Source organism: Anneissia japonica, unplaced genomic scaffold (assembly GCF_011630105.1).
Source record: "Anneissia japonica isolate Jap-2015-1 unplaced genomic scaffold, ASM1163010v1 scaffold287778_len1315358_cov176, whole genome shotgun sequence".
NCBI lineage: Eukaryota > Metazoa > Echinodermata > Crinoidea > Comatulida > Comatulidae > Anneissia > Anneissia japonica.
The window spans coordinates 861,196-874,264 of record NW_022702824.1 but is presented as its reverse complement, the minus strand read 5'-3'; the positions used below and the strand labels follow the sequence as shown (position 1 = coordinate 874,264).

Genomic DNA, 13,069 nt, shown 5'->3' with positions numbered 1-13,069 from the left:
TCAGAAAGCTGTTTCAAATTATATGATCCAATTTGATTAATTGAAAGATATTATCGCTACTGTACACCAATGTACCATAAAATATAAATCACTGAATGTTTATGAGGTTGTGATATGCGATTCATTTTTAGACAGATGTAACAACTGTTATGTTTATCTTCGCGATGTAACACCTGTCTTTACTACTTTATTATGATTCAATTACCGCAGTACATTGTGTTGTATATGTTGTCGAATAGATTCAGAAATGAACACAAACGTCTGTATTTATCTGTGTTGACCATGTTTTATTTCAATTCAAACAATCAAGTAAAACTTATTACAACGTGAAGGATAAAAATGGCCAATAGTAAGTAAACCAAAAAGTGTCAGAAAGTATTATAGTGCATTACTTGGGACGGATCGTCCATATATTTTTTTAAATAAATACTCCATGATTTAATAACAAGCTGTATCGTACATAAAACTGTTTTGATACAGACCTGGTTACTGGTTAACTACAATGTATACATACACCATGTACCACCTAAGGGCTAACCAGGAGAAAATGCATAGCTAAATAATCTTTTACTGTACAGTATATGCATGATATTAATAATAATAATAAAAGTAATAAATAGTAATTATAATAAAAGAAAATATATAATAATCAATAATGATAAATAAAAATAGTAATTAAATACAACAATGGTCCCCGCATCTTACAACTGGCTTCTTCCTTGCATTCTATTGTATATTATATACAAAAAGCTACATATTCTATGTTAAATTTTCACTGTGTAGATATATTTACAATAGAAATCGCTTTAATATTGTATTTATCCAACCCCCACACAAAAAAAAAAAAATATCCCCTTCCAACAAATATCCCCAGTCCCTCATATATTTTATAATTGGCATATAGGAGAATATTGTTTTGCTAACTGTAAATGAATTTATTTTAGACCTATTTTAGATTATTTAAACAACTTCTTGCGTATATGACAAGCAGCAATAATTTTCTTCTTAGTTCGTTTTTTCTTCAGGCATGATGTCATCTCAATTGCACACATTAAGTTTACCTCACAAGAGGTAGTCTGTATGAAAGTTATATTTTACAAGCTCTGAGCTTAAATCCGAAAATCTATCAGCCAAGTATCACGCAAATTATGCAAAAGCTGAACTAAACATATTGCTTTGAGGTATCCTCCCTTCGAAGATTATTTGTAAACGATTATTTACGTGTATCATAAAGCGCGGTGATAAAAGACAGAGTACTTAGAACCGATGCCAACCATGGTAAGGGGAGGGGTAAACTACCTTCATAACATTTTTGACGCCTTTTAACATGGTTACCGGTGTTATTTACTTAAGAAACAGTGTTGAAATAAAAAAAAAAAAAAAAAAAAAAACTTACACTACGATATCTAATGAATAAGTATAACAAGTCACTCAAATGTAAATAACGATATAAAGTTACAAAGTTTTAAGTATTACAGTACATATTAGAGAGCTTTCGATTTGCGCGAGGACGTGACGTCAGAACAAATTTACTCATCCGTGACCGTCCTACGTTCTCTGGACATCGACGTCCTAGAATCTAGACGACTACGAGAGCTTACGAACGATGCCGAGTTTATGTCCGCTCTCTCTGATGAAGAGAACAGAATGCAAAAGCTTTCTCTCTGTAAAGTAATGGTCTCTCACACCGAATAACGATCAATCCCATTGAGAGTGAAACCACTATAGAGTAAAGACCACTATCACTTGCAGAGCTAAGATCTAACCCACTGCAGAGTGAAAAATACTCCCATTGTGGAAACCTCACCGTTCGCAGAGGACTCCTTTCAAAGTTTTGAGCCGTTTGCTCTGGAATTTTATAAAGCATATCTTCAAGTAAATACAAAATGTCAGCAGCTTCAAACAAATATTAAAATTTAAAATCATTACATCAAGGGATTAATTTTCAACTTTATAACTATTAAAATACTGTAATTATTTCAGTCTCCACCGTGCTTCACCCTATTCAATCCTATATTCATGTGCCTCGTATATTTTATGTACGTGCTTGTTACAAACCACTCAAAGACTACATATGCCTAGTACTGCGGGGTCGTGTTACCCAAATCGGGGTAGAACATAAAAAAAATAGCTTAGTCAAAAGTAAAATACAGTTGTTAAACGGTTCAATTTTCGTCCAAAATATCTTAATGAACTAGGAATATATAGATTTATTATATCTTAAGTATTGCATAGTGCCAATTAATTCGCTGATAGTAATATGATTGATTTACAATGCGAGTTTTATATAAATTGTTATTGTTTACATTACGTTTAAGTTTATACGGCCATAATCACCTGCCTTAAATATCGAAAGCAAATTTCAGTAGTTCAAGTTGAAATTTCCGTCCAAAATTTTGTTGTTTACACTGCTTTAAGTTTATACAATGTGAATAAATTAAAATACGGATTTTCAATAATACATTTCCGTACCTATCAACTAGACTGGGCACTCAGTGACAACCACTAATAACACCTAAAGCAGTCCAGCGAATTTCCGGGAGCCAATCATAAAATGTATAGATTCCAAATATGTTTATTTCTCTAATGTTAATGGTAAGAAATGGAATGCTCTTGTCCAAGAAGTTAAACTTGCCAAAGTCTGAGAAATGTTTCAAGTAGGTCTAAATTTATCTTGCTAGCTAATCTTTTGTTAAAATAGAATGAATGATTGCGTGATGATGCTTTACATTACCATGTTTTCCCCCTTTATTTTTAACTTTTATCATTATTTTGCTTTTCTTGCAAGGGTTTTGTAGAGTAGGATAAGAATGAGACCACATTATAATCAAGCGGTTCTCTCTATGAGTTATCTCTGGTTTCCCCTTTTAAAATTAACATCTTTTTAAAGCTGCGATGGTAGGCCTAATTTTTGAAAGTTATTAAGTTGTTTTAAGTAATTTATTTCTATAATACTGTATTATACTGTTTTTGAATCTTCAAAGTGGAACCCCATAAATTAAAATATAATTAAACCAAAACTTTAGAAAAAGTTGGCCATAGTACATATCTGCCTTAGTACACAAGCGGCCATTAGCACAAGTGGAACCGCTGTACAAGTTGTCCCTAGTACTCGTGGGCATAGCACAAGTCAGCAGCCTACATATCTGCCTCAGTGCAAATACTTTGTAGTACAATTTCGGAATTGTGGTACAATTCAATGCGATTATCAAAATTAAGCCAATGGTTCTTTTTTGGATGTGTCACCATTCTGTTGTAAGAATCCTTGCGATTCCGAGTTCGTTGTGTGATCTTTGTCCTTGTCTCCCAACTCCACCCCATTTCTATCCTCTCTTTTCACTCCATATTTTAACCTCTTGTAGTGCACATATATATCGTGCAATTCAAGTGCCAATGGTACAATGATGATGAAAGTTGCCGCTGTGTAGGCCCATGCCTGAGATAACCCAATCCAGAACGTAAACTCGCCTAAAGAGAGATCTCCAAGTGAAGCCATGACTGCCGGCCAAATGATGACAAGGATAATGGACAGAACTATACTTATACCAATTGAGACCATCTTGGTCTTTCTAAACACTTGCTTCATTTGAGCGAGAGTTGGGCGGTCTGTGCTAAGATGTATTGGGATGTTGAACTCTCTGTGGTAAACAAAAGAAACAAGAGTTATTTATGGTGGTTTAACTACAGAAGAGAGAGAAAAAAATACACAGTACTGTAATTATTATGTTGCTCATTAATACCGTGGTTTACTTTGCAATCCATCATTAACAAAAACAAGTTTCAAATTCAATTGTCTGCTAATACCTTGCGCACCCCTATATATTAATTATTACTTCTTTATTGGTAAGGGTGAACAACCCCTAACGTTTTGCTTTGAACAATAATTATTCATTAATGTATGTAATCCGTTGAGACTAATTTTGAAACACTTCGTTCACAGCCGCGGCAGTTTGCATGCATGATGCATAGTGTGATGCATAGCATGTGTATTAATAACTACGTTTTGTTATTAATATGTCACACTAAGACTATGATGAATATTTTGTGTCTTCAATAATGGTCCTTGTCAAGCAATATTACACATAACTCAATATATGCTCGTAGAATTTTGAGCAACTGCGTTTTTACCCATTGCAGGTTGACTAGATACGGTCGTCGTTTGTGATAAATGTTCTACTTTCTTTAACGCACGTTAGGACCTATTAATATCAAATTCATTATGGGGTAATTTTGATTCACTTGATTACCCAAAATGGTAAACGGCATTGTTATCTTGAAAACCGTGTGGAAATTGAATCACTTTAAATATATAAGGAAATTACTTATTAATATTAGTTCATGAGACAGCAATTACTGTACTAAAAAAATGTTTATTTACTCCATTTTGATTCTCACCTGGTGTAGTGTTCACTCCATGGCATCAGCGGATTGTCAATGTCACGTGTCTTCTCCCAAACCTCCTCTTCCTCTTCTTCTGTCAAAGGCTTCTGTTTGATTAACGATGTGGCCACGCAAAAGACAGCGCCTGCGACGATAGCCGCAATGTTACCCATCAACATATTGAATTCTTTGCCGGTATTTTCGAAGAAGTGTCCATTACGAAGTCCACCGTCTTCTAAGCATGACGTAACAAGTAGCGTTACTACACCTAATATCATTCCACCAATAGCACCAATCGTCATGCCGGCCCCGGTTAGTCTTCCCCATGTAACACTGAGGATGATAGGTACCACAGCTGAGGCAATTGGGATACCCATGAATGTATACAACCATCCCATCTTCAACTAAATATATGCAGAAAAAACACCAAATTGTTATTTTTACAATACAGTAAATCAGGGCAAGAAACGGACACACAAAAAGCATGGTCACTAAATAATTTCTTAATTTAATTCGACTGCATTAATGAAATTAGCAAGTACAATTGTAGAAAAGAATGTACTAACATCTAGTAAATCAAACACCAACGTAATGGGAACGTTGGCGAGTGACACCATCACCACGCACCAATCACGTTTGTCTCCCAGGAAGTCGAGATATGATCTATAGTCACCATGCACAGTACATTTGTATGCTGGTTTGACGGCATCTTTGCATGAATTGCGGAGGCTGTAACATAAAATATGTCTTTAGCGCAAACTTGCTTTTGTTATACTGCCATAAAACTAGAATGAAATAACATCTGCACATAGCCCTAGGTGATATTTACAGCATTTACTGATCAATCAAATCATCGAGTGCCCGAGCGGTAAGACAGGCTGTCTCTTATACACATCTGTACTGCGGGGTCGTGTTACCCAAATCGGGGTAGAACATAAAAAAAATAGCTTAGTCAAAAGTAAAATACAGTTGTTAAACGGTTCAATTTTCGTCCAAAATATCTAGAGAAACCAGCCTAGATCCAGGGGCGCTAATAATAACTATGGCTGCAAGAACCACGACCATACACAATTAGCACAATGACGCTACGAGTTATGGGTTATTCTCATATCTTTACCTTACTTTGAACTAGTTTATAAATAGTATCGACTGTGATGTTACATTCAGATACTATAACACAAAAAAGGCTTGATGGAAGAAGATAAGTGTCAACCGTATTTACCTGTCATCAGTGATGCAATACACACATTCAGACTTCTTCACACACACGCACTGGTTAGAATCTTTGGCTTTACGTCCACGGTTCTTTCCACAGATCTCGCATTCGTTGCAGTTATCCAACACCTTGTATGGTCTCCAGTGAATCTTGTAGAGATCGTACACCAATATTGATGTTATGGCGATAACTTCTGCTGATCCTGTCGACGTCACGGCCATCAGTATGATGATAAACATCAACACTTCACCGTAGTAGCCCATCAATGCTCGGGCAACTGTTGGGGCAACTAGTCCTGGGAACAATTTGTTAACATATTTGTCAAAATGTGCTAAACCACATTGTAAAATTTTAAACTGAATAACATGTAAACTTCATATTGTAATGTAATCTGCCTCTCAAGAATATCCGTTAATAATATCTCTAAACTATTTCCCATGGCTTCGGTCATTCTACTGATCATGTTAAATAATTATATAGGTCTGACGCACAAAACATATGGCAATTACAATGTTTCAAACAAAGAGGTATTGTACAATTACCTTGGGTGATTTCATCATCGGAGATCAGCTGCTGTCCACTGAAAGAGCTAAGGGCCAAAAATGAAAAGCCCATGGTAGCAGCAAAGGTGAATGGGATTGCAAACCAGACAAGGCCTCCAGAGATGAAGCCCCACATGCCTTGCTTAGGCTTAGCCGCTACGCCACTCTGCCAGTAGGACTGGTCAACAAACACCGTTCCAAAGTTTCCTACAAGTAGTAGTAATAGACTATGTTATCATGGCATGAACACAATACTTTTTTTTAATGTAAAAGCAATAATAAAGCCCACTAATCTAAAATAAGGAAGATCAAATAATTGGGACTTTCTCCTACAAAAAATCATTAAGTACGACGGTGGAATGTTTGAATAGTAATAAGTGAACGCAATCGTAGCAAAATAAGATTTTAGTAGCATAGTATAGTTAAATGTGCATAATATGTAATAGAAACATGATTGATAAACATTATAACATCTCAAACTATCTACAGATTTGACATTGTCAAACAGGATAAATGGTTAGTTTAGTTGGTCTTTTTTAATGATTAGGTTTCCTGAAAACATAATTTAGAATGGGAAAAAGAAGTGCATGAAAGTAACTACAGAACATGACGTAAGATTTCATGATTTTGTCAATCATTTTGACCTGAAGGGAAGAGAAGTAAACTACAGTACTTTCCTCCTGAATAACTATCGAACATTGATTTTTTTAAACACATCTTGTGACTTAAAGGGAAATTAGCGGTAACTGCATCGTCACAGTTTGCAGATGTCGTTGTTGTTTTCAAATCACTTTTTATTTAATAATAACATACATGTCAAATGTAAAAATACAGGAGGAATAATATCCCTAATATATTATTTCAAAAGTGTTTGTATATAATAGTTGGTGATTTCTGATGAAAGTAATATGCAAATTCAAGCAGGCTCATAATAAAGCAATAGCTACTGAGAACCTCAAGTTACATCAAAAACAGTTTAAACAAATTTACAAATTATGCCTTAATTCTCTTGGAACCTCATAACATAACGTTGGGCGTTTTAAGGACATTATGTAAATATAGTGCTTAATTATCTATGTAATATGATGATAATGGTGTTTATAAGAAGGGATGGAAAACAAAACATGTTTTGACGTTAAGCACAAAAGAGTGCCTTAACTCGTTCGGTCATTGTGGCTTTGTGATTCAATTACCGACGGTATGTCTGCCGACTTGTCACGCCTCTCAAAGTAGTAGCAGTGGTGCTTGGACGTCCAAACGGAAAGAACGTCACTTTTCCGGTGTCAAAATCCAACAGCCCTTCACTGAAAGGAACTTAGTAGGTGCAGAATACAGATGGATAACGTAACAAAATTCAATAACGTAGATATGTATAATCCTTTCTTCCACTTAACGCCGACGAAATACTTATAGTTGTTGAGATCTTCCCATCATTCCCTCATCATCTTCCCTCCTCATTAACCCACATCTCTGACATTAACATCAGCACATACTTCAGTACGGTAGTTTGTTGTTAGTTAAGCTCACTCGTCACACAGGCCTACGTGTCATTCTCACTAACAATCATTTAATAAGTTATTCAAAATAGAACAAAAGAACATTTAAAACAATGAATTTACATCTCACCCAGAGTGTGAGTTAAATCTTGTACGCCTTCCAAAACGTATACCGGTACACACGTGTGCACCCTGTATCCAATTTCAGATAAAATGTGCACATTCAAAATATACATAATTATCAAATTAATGCATTTAACTCTCTTTCGAATTTATGCGTGCTACATCGTCCAATTATATGCAGGAATTCAAATTTTAGTAATGAAATCACATTAATGTATGATTCGTTTCGTAATCTATAAAGAGAGCTAAAAACATTGAAGAATGAATGGTATTGACTTAGCAAAGGATTTCTTCTTTTACGAAGAATTCGCATTACAAAACAATACAATAATAAACGTTGTCGATATTTTGGAACAGATTAATATACTGACAAAATAGGGATGAATTACATTATTTATACATTAAACCAATTAGTACCTTAAATAAATATCTTAAAATTATCTAGTAAAATTAGTAAAATTGTTATTAAACTAGTACGTATATTCCTTATAAAACATAGGAACCACAAAAAAATTAAAACTGTGTAGTTTTATGTTCTTTCACACTATCAAGTTTTAAGTGACGAATTCCTGTGATTTGCTCAATGTGATGTGATCACATAATCATAACCCATATAATAATATGCCAACAAGGCCTCGAAGCGCTCCACATTATTACCCCCAGTCATTGGATCAATAACATATGGAAGACATACTCAGCTCCCCTGGGGAGAATTCCATAATGTTGCAGCTGTAATCAGCGCATTTTATTTGAGCCTACCACCAGGTACCCACTTGTACTCCTTGGTGGAGAGAGACAACCGTAGGTACAGTGCCTTAACAAGAGAAATGCACAGCGAGGGATTGAACCTCTAATCTCAAGGTTGAGAAGCAGAACCACAACCACTGCGCATGCGCCAAACTGCCCTTAATGGACAAAACCCAGTTACTTGTCACAGAAAAGTTGTTAGTGTGGACAGAGTATTATAGGCTTTTAAAATCAGTTCACTTGTGACCGACTGGAAAGAATAAATACAACTTGTCGTTAGTCAAAAAAGTGGCTAGTGGACACAGCGTATAGTAAAAGGCCTACACCAGTAAATTTAATTACCAGAATAAAACAAGTTCTATTTACGGATGTGTATGTTGTTAAGACAAAGAAAAGAAGATTGTTGGATAGAACACTTTTACTAAGTTTTTCAGTGTAGGTTAATGTCTTATTTCCATTATCTTGATTTGTGCCCCCCCCCCCCCACACCCAACCCAATGTAAATGTTTCTGGCACGACTGAAGGTGGATATTTGGAGAAAATATTTAAGAAGTTTGGCAGTTTAAAATCCATACAGTGCCCTCTATGTAGCAATATTCAAAGTGACACTTTAAATATTTTTCATTTTTGACTAACGAACAAACTATACCTACTTACATGTTCGATATATTCCAAGCTAAAATGTGTTTCATTGATACTTACCAACAAGATTTATTATACCAAACATGAGACCATTAGTAGACAAAAAGGAGAAATATCTCTCGTTTGAATTAGCTGTAACTTCACCACAGGTAATGTATTCATAAACCGAATCAACAGAGCCTGAAATATATTAGGAAAATATGTTTAGAGTTTAGCTTCAATCATCCGTAAAATTAATAAAGCAACTTCGAAATCACAAAACTTTATTAATCTAACACCATTAATAAAACATTCAACACCACAAATTGAAAACAATTTTGAATGAGTTACAAATTGTATTCGTGTACGGTTATTGTTATTTCGAAATTGCATACAGATGACGGATTGTCTTTATTGTATTTTCATTATATAACTTTAATCTATCACGTTTTCTGCTCTTGTAAGCTTCTTGATTAATATTCCTGTAAAACATTACAAAATTAGCAGAACTTATAGTACAGTTAAACACCGATGGATCATCGGGTTATATAAGAGTTTTGTTTTCAAATTGCTACGTCTATGTGCAAATATTTCAGTTATAAAATGTTCATATGGACATCGTTTTGTTAGCCTTGCGAAACAACACATTATCAACATTCGCATTCCATTAAGCTTATTAATAACCAATGCACTTAATTCTGTGATCCATCACATTCCCGTTGTTCATAATACAATATACATGCGCATGTCTAGCTAAGGTCACATGCGCATGTCTATCTATAAGGTCAAAGAATATAAATTTAAATAAACAATTTTATGCAGCAAAGGCCCGGTGGTAAAAAGCCGGGTGGCAAAAGGCCGGGTGGCAACGGGCCAGGTGGCAACGGGCCTAAACTCATTTTATGCATATTATTTATATTTATTTCAGATTGTTCGAATAATTTCATTAGGTTTTTAATGTAGTATTGATTGTAGAATTCTTAATTTAGAATAATAATATGTCGATCTTATATAGCGATTAATGCATAAAGCCTCTAAGCTACCCCGGTCATTGGATCAAACACGTATGGAACATATACTCCTGTCTCTTATACACATCTAGATGTGTATAAGAGACAGGCCCTAGGCCTAGCACAGGCAGGCACTTGCCTAATGTAATTCTGTTTTGTCGTCTTCCTTTTATTGAAACATCATCATGAGATCAATAGAAATAATTTTAATCTTCAACTTTTTATATCAGTGTATAAACGATGTAACTCACCCGCTATAACTCTCGTGTAGACATACGATAAATTTGATGCGACCTTGACTGGATTTCTCATTATCTTGCATCTGTCTCTTATACACATCTAGATGTGTATAAGAGACAGGTTAATTAAATATGGCAAAAATAGTATTTTATAAATGACAATTCTACATGTATTTGCCACAAAGTTCTTGCTAATCGGAATTGGAATGCAATTTTTTTATTTTTTACCCGAAAACCAAATAAAAGTCTAAAAACGTAGCAGTACGTATATTTTTTACTCGGTTTTAAACTAAGAATTCTACAATCAATATTTCAGACTGGTTGCCATATTCAGATACTGTAACCGTAAGAATCAACTACTAAATAACGCTTTATAAAATTGAAGAGGATAGCATATTATGTCGAATGTGTTTATTTGTGTGCCTTGACCTACGACCGATTTTAATTGTAATTTTCATCAGCAAAAGTTGTAACAAAAATAAAAGATACGTTGAATGACACTGGGATCCAGTGGCGTAAACACGTGCATTTGTGGGAGAACATCAATTAGCAAATGTTTCCCAAACTTTCTGTACCTTCTATACTTTAATCTCCATTTTAGTAGGAATGAATTGATCACCTTAACACATTTCTTAGTTTATTCACAAAGCGAGGTACATGGAAACCATGTTTTTTTTTTTTTCATGGATTATTTGTTGTTCTATTCCAATTATTTTATTATCTACTAGTTTAAGACTAAATGATTATTTAACTGGCGCTTTGGTGTGTATTAGCTTATGTAAAATTATTGGAATTTGCATTTCAAACACTGCACATTATTAAAACCTAGAATTTGAGGGTGCTAATTCGAGAACAGCGGTTGCTTTCCAATCGAATCTAAAAGACCCGGAGCCAGTTTAATTTCTGGTCACCAAAATAAAAGTGTTTGGCTATGGAGCGTCGATGATGCCAATTACGGTAAGCGAAAGTGACATACCAAGAGGAAAGTCCGGATCCGTGGCTCTGACGTACACTTTGGTAAGAAAGACAAGTAAACCAATAAAGATGATACCAGTATTGAAATAAGACATGTAAAATGTAGCGCCCAGGCCTCCGATAAATGTGTAACTGCCGATCATCGCTGCAAGGATGAGCGAAGCCATTTCGAGGCTAAAACCCGGCACCAAATTCATTATCACAGCTGTACCACCTGTAAGTAAAAAAATAAGTTACAATTTTTTTTAATGCAAATTAAATGTTATTATTTGTACTACCACTATGATGCATGGAGAATATAGAATGGTTGATACTTTTGATTTAAAAATCCGATTTATTTTTCATTCAATGTTTTTTTTTTTAAATTTAATTTTATGTCTTAAATTGCATATGGTAGGCCAATTTTTATAACTGTAAATTGTAATTATAGATAAGTATTTTTATATAAATAATTAATAATATTTAATAAAGAATGCAGGTCAATACTACATTCTAATTTTATAATCAATAATAATTTTTGTGTATTTTATATGTAATCATATTTTATAGGCTTAGGCCTAATACTGATGTTAACATACTGTACAATTTTTACCTCACTGTGCTTTTTGTTAATATTATTCATTGAGCTCTGTCAACAAAAAGATTTCTGTATTCCATATTCTGTAATGAGTGCACTGTTTTAGCTTCAAGATTAGGTTGAAAAAAGCCTGGTTTCGATTAAAAAAAAAAAAAAAAAACACGCTACAAGCTATCGCCGACTTCTTTGGCGACGCTGATTGGTCAGTTGATTGGGAAGCGTTCCCGATTGCGTCGATTGCAGTGAAAACTAGCAGTGAAAACGCTGTAGCGACTGTGTAGCGATTATATGGAAACCAGGCTTAGAATGAAAGAATTTTAGTAGACTTTCCGGTTCAGTAGACCAACTGACAAAATAAAATGTTGGTAGTACAAATAACATTCGGAAAGTTGATAAGCTTTTAAGAAAAAGTTGCCATGGAAACACGTTGCGCCCGACAACATGGAACACGGATGGATTTATTCGGTGTAAACACCACCGAGGAAAACAGTAGGAGGTCGTTATGGAAGTGATTGGGCAGTATACCGGTAGACAATCCCCTAGCCTACTCTTTTCCGAAGAGTGTAGTAAGTTCTTTAATATGCACCTGTGCCATAAACACACGGGACCAACGGCTTAAACGTCTCATCCGACGTGCGTTATGCATTTCAGTCCTTCAACGCAAGAAGAACAGCGATGGAATTGAACTGGAGACCTGATATCTTCACGGTTCGGAGCACACACAGTGGCTACCACCAGTTGTTTAGCCGACGACTGAGCAAACTCTGTACGCGTAAGCCTACGAACATGCGAAATGCTAGAGGTCCCGAGAGATTTTTGTGTGGTATTGATGGAACCATGATGCATATCTTTAAAGCGTTACATCAAACTCTCACTCGCTTGCAAATTATTTATTTCGTTCTCCTTCAATAGCATTGCAATTAATACAGTAACTCACGAATCACATGTTAAAAATAGATTACTGTAATACGTACATGTATGCACATATTTTGATCTTTAGATGTTAGTGAGGCCTTGAAGAAGGAAGTTGGTTTATCTGCTGTTTTTTCGGATTTTAATCACCATCTTATTCTACAAAATTTCAATATTTTTAAACGTATCGATTAGACAATCCTATATATATATATATATATATATATATAT

The 13,069-nt window shown here is 34.8% G+C and overlaps 1 protein-coding gene across 2 annotated transcripts in view; it reads right to left on the bottom strand.

Annotated features, from left to right (window-relative positions):
• Positions 1-1,002: 1,002 nt before the first annotated feature.
• LOC117104032 (urea-proton symporter DUR3-like) overlaps positions 1,003-13,069 on the bottom strand; it is a 37,453-nt gene continuing 25,386 nt past the window's right edge. For both annotated transcript variants that reach the window (XM_033244682.1, XM_033244683.1), the window contains 7 exons: positions 11,351-11,563; positions 9,207-9,326; positions 6,139-6,345; positions 5,603-5,891; positions 4,947-5,109; positions 4,396-4,784; positions 1,003-3,638 (listed from right to left, as the gene is read on the bottom strand). In XM_033244682.1, the coding sequence (XP_033100573.1) occupies positions 3,215-3,638; positions 4,396-4,784; positions 4,947-5,109; positions 5,603-5,891; positions 6,139-6,345; positions 9,207-9,326; positions 11,351-11,563 (1,805 nt within the window). In that variant the 3' untranslated portion in view covers positions 1,003-3,214. The remainder of the gene's footprint in view (positions 3,639-4,395; positions 4,785-4,946; positions 5,110-5,602; positions 5,892-6,138; positions 6,346-9,206; positions 9,327-11,350; positions 11,564-13,069) is intronic.